This window comes from Oncorhynchus keta, chromosome 4 (genome assembly GCF_023373465.1).
Source record: "Oncorhynchus keta strain PuntledgeMale-10-30-2019 chromosome 4, Oket_V2, whole genome shotgun sequence".
Taxonomy (NCBI): Eukaryota; Metazoa; Chordata; class Actinopteri; order Salmoniformes; family Salmonidae; genus Oncorhynchus; species Oncorhynchus keta.
This window is the reverse complement of record NC_068424.1, coordinates 51,581,451-51,597,462: the sequence shown is the minus strand read 5'-3', so window position 1 is coordinate 51,597,462 and position 16,012 is coordinate 51,581,451. Positions and strand designations below refer to the sequence as shown.

Here is a 16,012-nt window from a genome sequence, read left to right as displayed (position 1 = left end):
CAATAGTTTGACAATTCGAATTTGACCGTCTCACAAAAAGTGGTTACACCTGCCATCTAGTGGTTGTAGAAGATCATTTCATATTTCCAAGGAGCCGCACCTTCAGCGATTGAACACATTCCAAGGTGTTACTGCATATTTTTTTATGCAGAGAATTCACACAGATACATAACTCATCATAAAACGTTTATTTCATTAACACATACACGTCAAATCTGGATTGGAAAAGCTCTCCTTCAGAATGTAACCCTAAGTGCAATGCAAATAGTGCTGACATTTATCAGCAACACCAATACTTTCCAAATAAGAATAAACTTGATGTGTAGAGTGAACCAGTTATGTTATTTATTTTAACAAATAAAGTGTTACACAAATATATTTTCTGTAAGAATATACTCTTTACAACTTTGTTCATAAATTCTCATGATGAATGTAAAATGTTTGCCTGGCTACCCAAACTCCTTGCATCTGGCCAACCGGTACGCCATGACCATAGATGTTAGTTTCTTCTTTACAATGAGTCTGGATCCGAGTACCTCCATGACAATTTCTATAATGGCAAAAACATTCTAATCGTTCCCTGAATCTGCTGGGTTGGGCCTGGGCCAGAGCCAGAGCCAGAACACACGTGGGTAAAGCTGAGGTTTGAAAATCAATCATTGGCTTTGCTACTGATTGGTTAGAGATGATCCAATTGCTGATTACTTTGTTTTGTACAACACCTCTTATTATGACATCACCTCAAACGAGTTCAATAATGGCAGTCAGACGAAAGTATGTAGAGAACAACAGAGCAGCGGAAAAATTCTGTTTATTTATTTAACTAGGCAAGTCAGTTAAGAACAAATTCTTATTTACAATGAAGGCCTAGGAACAGTGGGTTAACTGCCTTGTTCAGAGGCAGAATGACAGATTTTTACCTTGTCAGCTCGGGGATTGGATCTAGCAACCTTTCGGTTACTGGCCCAACACTCTAACCACTAGGCTACCTGCCACCCAAGTTTGAGTCGTCAGGCAAGTGAAATGTACTCTATGTATGTGATCCACCATTTTTTTAAATACTGTCATTTAAATGGCCCGAATTCCTCCCTGATTCAAGGCTTAACCATTCAGCCAGTATATTATTGGGGGGGGTCTGGATCCAGGCTGTTCTGTTTCAGGCTTCAATCAAACTATTCAGAGGGTAAGAAGAGGGACAATTCTCTCTGATTCCAGCCGGAAAATCCTTTCTTCGCTTCTCTTTCCCTGCGGAGATAATCACACACAAAATAATTATTCCACTTCGTCATCTGTATCATCATCATCTGTATATCGTAAGGCAGCGCACAATTGGCCCAGCTTAGTCGGTTAGGGTTCAGCCGGGGTGGGCCGTCATTGTAAATAAGAATTTGTTCTTAACTGACTTGCCTAGTTAAATAAAGGTTAAATAAAACATTTAAAAGAGTATCTTTATATGATGCCCTTGTACATCCTAGTTTATGTGACCTTAAGGACAAACACAGCAGTTGTTATCTTTGCATGTCATTAAGGCAACAACTACACTACATATTAAATGATTTAAACCATCAAGTCAAGAATGACATGTATTACGGTAAGAGAGCGTGACATAATATATCAGTCCCATATCAAAGTTAACAATAGCAATCTTAAAGATTCATGATACAGGGTACATAGATAACTATCTTAGTAGTTAGTACCGTACATAATTACTGTAAACATTGATTTTTTAAAAAGGGCAATCAATTTGAATTTTTCCATATTGATTATATTGATCAATTGCAATGTCTACTAGCAAAACCCACCTGTTGCATGACTCAGAAAGCATAATTTCTAAAGAATAAGAGTAAAGCGAAACAAATCAAGTAATCAAATGACATACACTGTTTCCATTGTCTTTTACAAACAATGGTAGTGTTCTACTCACCTCTGTAAAATGAACAGTGTGACCATTATGAGCAATGACCCCAGGTCCACTGTGATCCATATCATTCTGTATCTATCAGGTCTCTGAAACACATACACACCTAGTAGGTACATTCATATGACTCATAGATCACGCACAAGATTAAAAACACAGTATTGAACAACAAAATGTCAAGTTCAATGCTACACATAGATATCATAATATATGCTAGCTAATGTTCAAACACAACATTGACTTTGTGAGAATTACAATGTCAGGGTGGGGTGATCGGGTTGACTTTTGAAGCGGGAGTGTCTATGGAAGAGTGAAGAAGAGAGGTTTGATGTGAGTCCCTCACCATTGTCCAGTCAGGCTGGGTCATGTCCTGTAGGAGGGAGCAGGCGTTGGTGGTCACAGAGTTGGCCCCCGAGCACCACAGCAGAGAGAAGAGCCATGGTTCATTCACCACCCACAGGTTCACTGACACATTCCTGCTCCGAAGCTCCCTGGCACACAGAAACACACAAAAACACAAATTTAGTAGGTAATTCAAAGATTAGTTGAAAAAGCTCAGCTCACACAGAGCTACTTCAGCAAACATGACAATTTTCAAAGACTACTGTCACGTCCTGACCATAGAAAGCCTTTATTTTCTATGGTAGAGTAGGTCAGGGCATGACTAGGGGTTTAGTCTAGTTCATATTTTCTTTGTGGGGTTCTAGTTATTTTTTTCTATGTTATTGTTTTAGTATGATTCCCAATTAGAGGCAGCTGGCTATCGTTGTCTCTAATTGGGGATCATACTTAAGTAGCATTTTTTTCCACCTGTGTGTTATGGGATATTGTTTTGAGTTGGTGCACGTAGCAATCTCTGTAGTCACGGTTCATTGTTAGTATATTGTTTATTTGTTTTTGTGTTTATTTAGTTTTACTTAATTTGAATGATAATGTGGAACTCAACATTCGCTGCGCCTTGGTCCGACATTTATTACGACGAATGTGACAACTACAGACAGGAGTGATCAAGCATAACATGTCATACTATTAAAGCTCACATCATGTCTGTTCCGACAACACTTTTCCATCATCTTCGTTTCACTAAACCAACAGAAATTATCATCCCATGGGAAAGTTTCACTACTGGGCTCTCAGCCATTAAAAAACACCTGGGTGAAAACATGATATGAGTCTCATTCTTCACTGAAGCAGCGTGTGTCTCCATCTACAACAATGCCAGTTCTTTGTCTCAGCACACCAACACTTTTCATTGTGACACAATTGTTTGCCCTGCAGCAGTCAGTCAGCACAGGAAGAGTAGAATGTGGTTCTGGAATTAAGGTTTATTTGTCTACAGCTCTGAGAAAAACGAGGGCGCTTTGAAGGAGGCTACTCACCAAATCTCTGTGGCACTCAACGCACTGTATTTGACATTCAGATGGTCTCCTCTGTCAAGGTCCATATCAGACACATCGTTGTAGACCTGTATGAACCCTGGTGCGACCTCCCTCACATCCACCCTGTGTTTGGAGGGAAGCCAGAGGATCTCGAGAGAGAAACGACAAAAAACAGTGTCATACAACTGTAATAAGACTAACTACACAGGACAGGAATGATAAAGCAGTGACACTGATAGACATTCTACTCACCAGGTCTTGGGGGATGCCAGATTTGAGGATGGTGTTCACGGTGTCGATAGTGTCATTGTTGTCGTCATTTTTTAGGTCAAAGATGACAGAGGTGTTATGAGTCTTGGCTAGGTCCAGCAACTGCAGAAGGGAGGGAACACTCTGGTTCCCAGCTGTCTTCTTCTCCTGCTCTGAGAGCTGGGAGACTGAGCAGAATGGATCCGTCTGAAAGGAAGACATCCATTGTCACGCCCTGGTCTTAGTATTCTGTGTTTTCTTTATTATTTTGGTTAGGCCAGGGTGTGACATTGGTTTATTATGTGGTGTGTTTTGTCTTGGTTGTTTTAGTAGGTATCGGGATTGTGGCTTAGTAGGGTTGTCTAGAAAAGTCTATGGTTGCCTGAGGAGGTTCTCAATCAGAGGCAGGTGATTATCGTTGTCTCTGATAGGGAACCATATTTAGGCAGCCATATTCTTTGAGTGTTTCGTGGGTGATTGTTCCTGTCTCTGTGTTTGTTGTCACCAGATAGGCTGTATAGGTTTTCACGTTACGTTTGTTGTTTTTGTATTGTTCGTTTTTTCGTCGTCATTAAACATGTATGAAAATTACCACGCTGCATTTTGGTCCGACTCTCCTTCGACGGAAGAAAACCGTAACATCCATAGTATGGATGTCATTATGTCAATGAGTTGGTAGAGTTCAAATCGTAATCAAAATGTAAAGGATCTACAGTATAAAAGGAATTTTCAAGTAAACCTTCTGAAATGATTTCCAACTACAACATACAAGGGAGGCTTGTGAAATTGGATATCACCCTTACCTTCAGGAACCAATCACCAGCGTTTAATTCCTGTAGCTCCTCCCAGGTGAGGTTTGTGCTGTGGTTGAAGTCTTTCCCAGGGAACTTATGTAGAACATCTGTAGTCCTCCTCAGGAAATGGCTTCCGTGGTCATGCATCAGGTAAGGAACTCTGTCCTTACTGGGGAAGGAAGAAATGTCAATAAACTGCGTCTCTGAAAAGCGTTATATAAATCCCACGTGTTATTATTATTAAACTGAAAACCATTTCAAACAGCAGATCCTTCACAACTCTATGTAAAGAGGAAGCAGCCTTAGTCCCCCGGGTACCTGAGCTGCACGTCTGTCTCAAAGGCGATCACGTGGCACCCCACACTCCTCCTGAACGACATCAGGGTGTTCTCTGGGGTTAGCTGGACACAGAGAGAGGACAGATGTGTAAATACAGATGGAAACACTCCTATTTAACCAGGCAAGCTAAATATAGATGGCACAGCTCAGCAGAGTGGGCCTATGGTTTGGAGATAGTAGAGAAGAGTGGAGCAACATAATAGGGGCAGAGCAACATGCCATGTGGGGCCCTCAACATGACTGGACAGCAATGTTCCCTCAAAAAAAATTCAGCACTGAGCAAATTTCAGGTCTGCTGAACCGCAAACTTGAACTTTGTCAAATTCTGTACAACTTCCGGCGTGCTTTACAGTGAACACTGAGGCTGAACCCACTTTAACTTAGTTTTAACAGTGGCCAAGTAGGCTACTGTGGCTATTTGATCATAATGTCAGCCTACCAGAGCAGCCTACCATAACAAATTATGAAGAAAAATGCTTCCCATAACATTTTAACATGGAAATAGCTGTTCTATCATTCAGCCAGCAGTAGCAACCAATGTGTGGTGTGCAATGCCTATACATTCCATGAGACTTTTGGAAAGAAAAACATGCAGGCTTGACATCAAACTGTTTATCCACTTGTTCTTCATACCATCATTACAGAGAATCGGACAAATTATGCTACACTCTGCCTATTGACTACTTAGCTTATTCAAGACTGTCTCAAAATACAATGTCTACTGAAATAGAAGCCTACTCCAATGCACTCTTTCTACAAGAAAATATCTTTCAGTTAGTTTTGCATACTAAATCATGCATAGTTCGTTGTGTTTCGGTATGTTACATTGAAATTGGCGAATGTTGGGTTGATTCGATCACAATTCCCACAGTAGAGCGAAACGTTGATAGTGTTAACTAAAGGGGTTAACTGTAGAAAGTTGAGCGAAGGTCAATCTCGTGCTTCTTTGTGCAGGCTCACATTTCTTCTGCACGGCAGTCGGATGGAGTTTAGAGGGAATGTCGAGTTCAAGCCCTCTGATATACTGGCAAGTGATGGAAATAGGGGGATATGTGCTCAGTGCAATGTAAACACTAATCCTAAAGTCATTACTGTATCTACACTATATGATGATTTATCCGTTAGCCTACTGAATCACAAGGTAGGATTATGGAATTTATGACAACAGTAAAATGTTAACACATAAGCCACTTTTGGATGATGGTCTTGTAGCTATGTAATAAAGCCTTATCCACTGTATGAGTAAGGTAGTCAATCAACTTTCGGTACTTTGTGTTTTCCAGCTTAGACCTTTAATATTGAGGCAATATAACTAATGTAGGGTATGAGAAATAGACTGAGCAGGATGCACTTCCTCACCATTGGTGCTCCGCGATGACCAATGAGGGCAGGTTTAGGGGGCAGCTGTTTCTCCTCCACCAGACAAGGGGATTGGATGAGGAGGGGGCTGAGGAAGATTGCCACCGACACGCCAGCAAACACTACCATGATGAGGATCTTAGAGGCTGGGGACACAAACAGACACAGGTTAACAAATGAAACAGTCATACTTGAACTATTGTTGTGAATAGAGAAAGGCAAGGAAAGAAGACGCTGCATTTAGTCAACTGAATTAGTTCATACAGCTGGTATAATCATTCATTTTACATTACATTACGCTTTAGTCATTTAGCAGACGTTCTTATCCAGAGCGACTTACATGCGCAATTAGGGTTAAGTGCCGCCCAGTTTTCACAGAACTCAATTCTATTTAACTAATATACCTGTATATGGGTGTGTAGGCTACTGTATGTCTCATATTATTGATGTCATGGTGAGTGTTTGTGTATTTCTATTAGAGGAGTTCAGTATCAGCACTGACCTATTCTGCGGGTCCTTTGTAAACACTGGAACACCAGGCAGCTTACCAAGGTCAGGGCTCCAACCCCTCCCATCTGTAGGAATGGAGCCGTGGCCTGAGGGAGATTAATGTTACATACCAAAGATCTGGCCCCAAACGCATTTATTCTTTTTTTTATTTCACCTTTATTTAACTAGGCAAGTCAGTAAAGAACAAAGTCTTATTTACAATGACGGGCTAGGAACAGTGGGTTAACTGCCTTGTTCTGGGGCACCACGACCGATTTTTACCTTGTCAGTTCGGGGATTTGATCGAGCAACCTTTCAGTTACTGCCTCAACGCTCTGACCACTAGGCTACCTGCCGCCCCAAAAACTACTTCACATATCACTATAGCTCTAACTTTCTCACCGCCGCGCGCACACCCACACCCACCCACACACACACACACACACACGCACACCTAAAAGACGGTTCCATGCTGCAATACTTTAGCCTTACTATACCTGTAGTGACAAGAGAACAGTGTGCCACTCTTTTTTCCACTGTAGGCTTATTCCAGTGGTGCCCAGGGCGATGAAGACCACACCTAAAAACAGGAACAACTGTGCAGAGCAAACCACAAGACAACACAATGCAATCAATACAGATCATACCTAGGTTAGTTTATATTGTTAATCATCTATGCTATTATCATTCATGTTATGCAACCTAGCAATATAGCTGGATACTTCTTGTAACATGTGCAGAGGGAAACATTCCAGGAACACATCATTTTCCTATAATACCTTGTGTAGACAGTGTAAGTCCAAAGGCTCTTTCAAGGCAAGTTGGACTAGTGCAAATACCTGCAATTAAACAGCCATTACAACACAGCTAATGTAAACTACATAAATACATTGATAGGTATATGAATTGTCTCCCTCACCAGTAGCAGGATGCAGTAGATGGTCAGTACGGCAGCGATAACGATCAGCACCATGAACCAGTTCACCCACAGTTTAAGAATGGAAAAGGCCTTCCTGGTAGGGGACAAAAGAGGGTAGAAGATCACAGGGTCTGTCAATGTATGTGTGTGTGCGTGCGTGCATGCGCGTGTCCGAAGCTATATGACCAAGCTCACCAGTTGACATCCTCACGGTCATTGAAAGCCATCAGACAGACGTACATCCAGAAGAGAGTGAGCAGGGACACAGCGGTAAGGACCGACAACCAGCAGCAGGAACACTATAGCAAGGAGAGTTCATCATTACTGCTGGAACTCTAAACCTGTTCAAGTTTTTACTCACTTTGGAAGAACTCATTGATTCCTAAACTTGTTTGTCAGGAAAACACTTACCTTCCAGGATACAATTAAAAGTGTGTGTACAGGTTGTTTCGACAGTCAGAAACTGTACGCAGAACTTAATCCAATTAATTAGATTTATCTCCGGGGTACAGATGAAAATAATCACATACAGGGCATTCGGAAAGTATTCAGACCCATTGACTTTTTCCATATTTTGCTACGTTACAGCCTTATTCTAAAATTGATTAAATCGTTTTTTACGTGATCAATCTACGCACAATACCCCATAATGACAGAGCAAAAACAGGATTTTAGAAATCTTTGCACATTTATATAAAATAAAATAAACAGATATCACATTTACATAAGTACTCAGACCCTTTACTCAGTACTTTGTTGAAGCACCTTTGGCAGAGATTACATCCTAAATTCTTCTTGGGTAGGACACTACAAGCTCGGCACACCCGCATTTCAGCATTCTTCTCTTCTGGTCCTCTCAAGCTGTGTCAGGTTGGATGGGGAGCGTCACTGCAAAGCTACTTTCAGGTCTGTCCAGAGATTTTCGATTGAGTTCAAGGCTGGGCTCTGGCTGGGCCACACAAGGACATTCAGAGACTTGTCCCAAAGCAACTCCTACGTTGTCTGTGTGCTTAGAGTCATTGTCCTGCTGGAAGATGAACCTTCACCCCAGTCTGAGGTCCTGAGTGCTCTAGAGCAGGTTTTCATCAAGGATCTCTCTGTACTTTGCTCAGTTCATCTTTCCCCCAATCCTGCCAAGTCTCCTAGTCCCTGCCACTGAAAAACATCCCCACAGCATGATGCTGCCACCACCATGCTTCACTGTAGGGATGGTGCCATGTTTCCTCCAGACATGACGCTTGGCATTCAGGCCAAAGAGTTCAATCTTGGTTTCATCAGCCAGAGAATCTTGTTTATCATGGTCTGAGAGTCCGTTAGGTGCCTTTTGGGAAACTCCAAGCGGGCTGTCATCTGCCTTTTATTGAGGATTGGCTTCCGTCTGGCCATTCATCCATAAATGGCTGATTGTTGGAGTGCTGCAGAGATGGTTGTCCTTCTGGAAGGTACACCCATCTCCACAGAGGATCTTTGGAGCTCTGTCTGAGTGACCATCGGGTTCTTGGTGACCTCCCTGACCAAGGCCCTTCTTCCCCGATTGCTCAGTTTGGCCAGGCGGCCAGCTCTAGGAAGAGTCTTGGTGGTTCTAAACTTCTTCCATTTAAGAATGATGGAGGCCACTGTGTTCTTGGGGACGTTCAATGCTACAGAAATGTTTTGTTACCCTTCCCCAGATCTGTGCCTCGACACAATCCTGTCTCAGAGCTCTACGGACAATTCCTTTTATCTCATGGCAATTACCTCGATCTCATTTTCTCTGACATGCACTGTCAACTGTGGGACCTTATATAGACAGGTGTGTCCCTTGCCAAATCATGTCCAATCAATTGAGTTTACCACAGTGGACTACAATCAAGTTTTAGAAACATCTCAAGGATGATCAATGTAAACAGGATGCACCTGAGCTCAATTTCAAGTCTCTTAGCAAGGGGTCTGAATAAGTAAATAAGGTATATCTGTCTTTTTTATTTTTAATACATTTTTGCTTTGTCATTATGGGGTATTGTGTGTAGATTGATGAGGAAATGTTTTTATTTAATCCATTTTAGAACAAGGCTGTAATTTAACAAAATGTGGAAAAAGGGGTCTGAATACTTTCCGAATGCAAATGTAATATGTTTAAAAAATTAATGATCTGAATTATCTGACGTTCCCCAGAGGGCTCAGGACCTCAGACTGGGGCAAAGGTTCACCTTCCAACAGGACAACGACCCTAAGCACACAGCCGAGACAGCGCAGGAGAGGATTAAGGACAAGTCTCTGAATGTCCTTGAGTGGCCCAGCCATAGCCTGGAGTTGAACCAGATCAAACATCTCTGGAGAGACCTGAAAATAGCTGTGCTGCGACGCTCCCCATCCAACCTGACAGAGCTTGAGAGGATCTGCAGAGAAGAATGGGAGAAACTCCCCAAAAACAGATGTGCGAAGCTTGAAGAGTCATACCCAAGAAGACTCAAGGCTGTAATCGCTGCCAAAGGTTGTTCAACAAAGTACTGAATAAAGTGTCTGAATACTTATGGCAATGTGATATTTCAGTTTTGAATTTTTAATACATTTGCAAAACTTTCTAAAAACCTGTTTTTGCTTTGTCATTATGGGGTATTGTGTGTAGGTTGATGATGGGGGGGCGATTTAATAAATTTTAGAATAAGGCTGTAACGTAACAAAATATGGTCAAAGTCAAGGGGTCTAAATTCTTTCAGAATGCACTGTATATATAACCCCTAGCTATGGTTTAGAAGTACATCTTCATTGAGTTTTCTTGTGTGGCTGGTCGACCCAAAAAGTGTGTTTTTGTGTTTGTGATTGGGTGAGTGTGTGTTTATGTACACTGTATATGTGGTATTTCTAAGGGGCTCAGCTTCCTCTGGGATGTTTGAGTCATGAGGCCCTCCAACGCCTCTTCATGTTTGGTTTCACCTGCTGTTCCATTCCACCACACTTAGGGGGAATCAATACAGTCATCAAACACACCAGCATCCACCATTCAACCAACCTCAATTGTGTCCGAACAGAAACCCCCCTCCCCTTGGACACTAATGGTTTGTCCCCTTTGTAATCCTGTCCCAGATCACATTTTACCCAGCCTGTGAGTTCAGTTCAGCAATTAGTCCTAGCACATATTCACATGCTCTAATATGTACCACAATCTCCCTCCTCCCAATTATCCTGCTCTTATTTACGCAACAGGTCTGAATGAATGGATGCCTCTCCAATAACATCCATCCACATCTCACATGCCTAGGAATAGAGGCTTCCGATTATACACCCACAGTGAGTTTATAAAGGGGAAACATCCTCATGTATCCACTGAATGCTGTCCAATGGAATGTTAGTGACTGCTGTTGCTGGATGGTGATGACGATGAGGATGACGTATGTGATGACATAGATGATGATGATGACGATGATTAACATTACAACACATACCAAAGCCATTTTAATATTTACATGTAGGCCTGACTCACCTGGGAGAAGTCACTAAAACAACTACATGGAATTACAGTATATAAACCAAAGTTGAGGATAAGGATGGTAATGTATGAGAAGTTAGTACCAAAAATGTTAATCATCTTAATGTATGTTCTGTAGCTATATTCTACACAAAAATCTCAATCTGGGTCCACAACAGTACTCACTTTTCGTTTCCTCCCACTGGGCTGCCTCCAATTGCAGCTATACATTACCCTGCAGCATTTTCGGCCACAGCTGTCCTCAGACATCATCACCTCCCCTCCTCATTTACTATCAACTATTAAGATATCCTGTCAGAGGAGTGTGGATCCTGTCGGTCCTGTTGTGTAGTTATTTGATCCTCTCAGCCTTGAGGGGCTGGATAGAGTGGTGGGGGGGACAACACTCCTGGAGAACACCTTGTCTGGCAGCTCTGTATGTGAGGAGAGGGGCTCTGCTCCGCAGTGGACTGACTCACCACTCTAAACCTACACAGTGTAGGAGGGAGAGAGAAAAAAGAGTGAGGTGAAAAACAGGGAATATCTGTGAGTATTAGGGCCATCCCTGTTCAATAACTTCCTGAATAGAAATTCTAGGTTGGGGAGCTGCTGACAATGGCCAACCCTGTGGGGTTCTGTGAGTACCACGGAGAGGCCTGAGAGTGAAGTCCCACCATAAGACACTCAGTTCCGTGGGAATAGGGAGGGAGAGGAAGGAGGAGGAGGGGGCTCATCGTCAGCAGGGGGTTGCAGTGCAAAGATGTACAGACTTCAACCGGGGGATTAGCTCGGGGGACTGGCGACCTGTTTTTATGAAACCAAAGATGTTAAGCCTTCACAATATTGAAATATTACTCTACAAAGAGAGCTGAAGATGGATGAGGGAGGTGAGGGAAGAATATTCAGTGAACAGGCTGGGGCAGATACATGTAATCCTGCTACCCCCTTATTCTCTTCACTGGGGTGATGATATTGAATTAGGGCACGGTGCCCAGTGCCCACATAACAAAAACAATATTTAAAAAACACATGAAAAGTTTAAAAGAGTTCTACCACATTGTAAACCAAATTGACATTAGACCATCTACTGATCCATTTCGGGAAAGTCTGACAAGTCTTTTTTAAAGCATGAGCTGTTAATTCATCAAGTTAGAACACTCGTTGAGATTTCCTTGAAAATGAATAACTATTAGCCGATTGTAAAAACAAGCCAAATGTTCTTGGTCAGTTATTATATTTGTTTTGGATTTTCGCCATTAATATGTATCAGATAATCAAATGTATACTGTTGGTCAAGGGCTGAGGTGTGTTAAGCAAACTTCAGACCTGACACATTTTGTTTGAATAGATATTTTGTCCACAAGTCCATAATCCAAAATAAGTATTTAAGAAAAAGAAAGAAAAAGTCAACATTTATAGAGAGGTGCCAGTATGAAATAGTGTGAAGGTATTTTGTGCTGAGGAAAAGCGCTTCTCTAAAAATCAGGTTCGATTGAGGAGAACCATATGATCACAGGAACAGGTCGACAAAGGGAAAGAAGTGAAAGTCAAGAGAAATCTGAGCAGGAAACCAGATCATTTGCCATTGTAATGTAAGTTGTCTATGCCTACACATCTACAGAATGTAGGCACAGAAGTGAATTTCAGGATGCGTGGTGGAAACCTCCTTTAAACCTACCACTTCTTGGCCAGGGCTCCCTTGAAAAAGAGACTCTGTCAGCTGCTACAGAATCACACAGTCTCCACGGTATGTCATAATACAATACAACAGTGAATAATCAGTGTGTTCTCAGTCCTTGTACCTCCAGTCTGGCATCAATCACTATCAACAGATTTGAGGAACAATCCATAACATTCAGTATCAAGTCTAGTGACCATCAACACTGAATGCCACAAACAGATCACTTGAAATGATGTTTATTACAGAACATCCCCAAATGCTAAACATTGTGTTGATCACACTAAACTAAATACAAACTTTAGTGATCTTAAATGTCCCCATTACAAGAATAATAAATAAATGCATGGAATAAAAAACATCTGACAATCTACAGGGAGAGTGTTCTGATAAGCATGGGCCTAAAAAACAATAAATATTTGTTAGAAGAAACATCTCTGTTTCTGAAACAATTGTATAAGGCAGCATTTACTCTTAACAATAGTAATGTGAAGGCCAAGACAAACTCGGCAGTGTTGTGAGTGTGAGAAGGCATGATTCACAACTTGGCACACATCAAGCACTGGGACTTGGCAAAAAATGTACATAGCATATCAATGTTTGTTGGATAGATGAGGGTAGGCACAGGTAGTCAGGTATTCAACACGGTAATAAGGAAGGGTTACTGATCAGAACAGATAAGGTGAAAAAAACTACATTTTGAGCCAAGATTCCAACATGTTTATCACCTACCTTTCTAAATAGAACTTTGAAATGGAATCATGCATGCTCTTTTTCCCTTCAACATTTATCATGTTGTAATGATCCATAAGATCCTGGGCATGACAATAGATGTTATGTTTTGAGAGTTGTCATCACATTAAGCAATAATGACTTTCTCAAACTATGGTGGTGAGAAGGTTTGAGACATATACGAGTTTGATTCAAACCTGATTGTTCCACCTTTGAGAACTTGACTTTAAAATGAGGAAATAGAATGAAATGTCTCACAATTTATTGTAACAATGCCCTGTTACCACATTTAAGTCCAAAGTATTGTATCTACAATTACAGGACATTTCACATGTTCTCCTCATTTGACCAAAGTTTAAAAACAACTAACCATTGAGCATGAATAACTATCTCTGTTCAAACTCAGTGTTTAACCTGGTAAATCAATTTAGTTGAAATATGTAGATATATTAATCAATTTGAGTTCATTTGACAACGCATTAAAATACAATTGGCTAGTAAAAGGAGTGAGGTGCATCATACCTTGAGATAACATCATGTGTGCGTCTCTCTTGTAGTGTTGCAACACTGTAACAGCCAGTGATATTCTGTTCATCAACTTTTTCTAGTCCAGTCCACTATATTTCGTTACCTCTTTTCTGTGTCTGTTGTTCTGTCATCCACTCCCGTTCTTTGTGGAAATCCGTGCCCGGAATGTAAATGAATCATAATGAATGGGTGCAAGTTTCTAAAGTAGTAAGGGGAGGGGTACGTGGAGGAAGGCAAGTCGCCTGAACGCACGTAACCTACAATTGCAGATAAATGCTTTGAGCGCATTTTTAATAGTATAGGTAAAGTAGAATGTACATGTCTAGGGGTAGAGGCAGATACGTTTTTCACATTGCCTAAATAAATGGACAGTTCATATATTGATAGTCCTATATAGGGATAGTTCACCCAAATTACAAAACGACACATCGACAGGATTTGTTGGTTTCCTTACCCTGTAAGCAGTTCATGGACAAGGTGAGACAACAATCCATGCTTTGGTTTAGTTTCCCTGGCACGGTTTCCACATGCTAACAAAGCATGGAGTGCTGTCATACATTGTACATAGACAGCTTAAAGGGTAAGGAAACCAATATGTAATTTTGTAATGTGTAATATCCCTTTAATAGTGTTGGAACACAGTTAGGGCTTCTGTATGCGACGTATGCACGATTTCATACAGAACGTTAGGTCAACACTACTGCTCCGAAAACAGTTCAATTAAGCTTAAGGGAACTGAGCACGATTTAAAACTTGTCATGTGGAGGAAGTTGTTACTGAGATTTAAATCCCTTTCAGCAACATTACCTAACCATACTTAAAAGCGCGACAGAATGCATGTCATGCTCTATTTCTGTTGGAAATTGTCTTACAAATAACTTGCTAATCTACTATTGGCCAAGATGAACATGTAGGTTACAAAGGAAAAAGACACCTGGGTTTTTCACAGGAGGTGTCACGAATCTCGCCGAAGATGGTGACTCTTCCTGTTCGGGCGGCGCTCGGCGGTCGTCGTCGCCGGCCTATTAGCTGCCATCGATTCCCTTTCCGTTTGTTTCTGTTTATTGGGTACACCTGTTTTGAATTAGTGTTTGTTTGTAGGCTATTTAAGGGCACTAGGCCCGCTGGGTATTTGTGCGGGCTTGTTCTCTGTTATTTTGGTGTTGGTGTAAAAGTGTAGTCTCATTATTTTCAGTCCTGTGTATTTTGGACGGGTGGTTTCTTACGCCCTAGTGTTGGCATGTCCATGTCTCCGCTGTCGTTGGAATAAATAGATTCACGTACGATATTACCTGCTCTCTGCGTTTGACTCCTCCGCCGTACCATTTGTCGTAACAGGAGGTATACAGAGATGATAGGGCTATTGCATTTAATCTATATCTGTTCAGTGTATATTTTGAGTTTTGCCTAATTGGTGTGTTTTAAATATGGGGGTCATATGGGTACTGGGGAACACCCCTATATGAACATTCTGAATCCCATAGGGGCATAATACATGTAATTACAGAGATATTACGATTAATTCTCACATCAGACCACTACAGTCCTCTGCTAGGCTACACCTTGAAGTGCAATAGCAACATAGGTTGATATCTTATATCTGGAGCAGATGTTATGGACATATACACTGAATGTCGGCATCTTAACTGAGCACTTGACCATGTTCGAAAAAAATATGAAACATATATACTTGTATTTATTTAATTGGGTTCTATGTAAACTACTTTCATACTCTTATTATAGAGTATATACATGCGCATCCATTGCATCGATGATTATAATGCGTCAGCGGAGCGTTTGTTTGAAAGGGAAATAGTCTTTTTAGCATGGTAAGATATTTGTTGTTGCTATTTGTATCTAGCTAGAGGCAATAACAATAAAACAAATGTTTAGGTTTTCGATTCATTGTAACATTTCATGTAATCTGTAGTTGACTTGCTACACTTGCAGTATTCCGTCATCACCGGCAACTGGAGCGAGCTAACAACAAATGTTAGAACAGGTTGCTGTTGCTATCATGAAACATGCTGCTACTAATAATGGCTGAGCTTCTAACGTTATTGGAATTGAATATGATTCAAGTCCCTATTCAATACATTTAGTGACCCACTTATTGCTTGTGAAATTGCATTGTTAAGGCAAATCTCCTGTGAATACTGGCATATTGGGTATTCAGCTAA

At 41.2% G+C, this 16,012-nt stretch overlaps 1 protein-coding gene across 5 annotated transcripts; it reads right to left on the bottom strand.

Annotated features, from left to right (window-relative positions):
- Nucleotides 1–173: 173 nt before the first annotated feature.
- gdpd2 (glycerophosphodiester phosphodiesterase domain containing 2) lies at nucleotides 174–14,910 on the bottom strand. 5 transcript variants are annotated; one of them, XM_035764188.2, is made up of 15 exons: nucleotides 14,767–14,910; nucleotides 11,081–11,383; nucleotides 7,642–7,745; nucleotides 7,447–7,540; nucleotides 7,307–7,366; nucleotides 7,025–7,123; nucleotides 6,541–6,634; nucleotides 6,039–6,184; nucleotides 4,659–4,741; nucleotides 4,350–4,509; nucleotides 3,550–3,753; nucleotides 3,298–3,446; nucleotides 2,262–2,409; nucleotides 1,925–2,007; nucleotides 174–1,245 (listed from the first exon to the last, which is right to left on the bottom strand). In XM_035764188.2, exons 2-15 carry the CDS (start codon nucleotides 11,165–11,167, stop codon nucleotides 1,173–1,175), a joined length of 1,584 nt encoding a protein of 527 aa, XP_035620081.2. In that variant the 5' UTR covers nucleotides 11,168–11,383; nucleotides 14,767–14,910; the 3' UTR covers nucleotides 174–1,172. The 5 variants fall into 5 exon arrangements, with proteins under 5 accessions (XP_035620081.2, XP_035620091.2, XP_035620076.2 ...); XM_035764198.2 differs by lacking the exon at nucleotides 14,767–14,910 and adding an exon at nucleotides 13,827–14,722 and having other exon boundaries at nucleotides 6,541–6,613; XM_035764183.2 differs by lacking the exon at nucleotides 14,767–14,910 and adding an exon at nucleotides 13,827–14,721.
- Nucleotides 14,911–16,012: the final 1,102 nt, after the last annotated feature.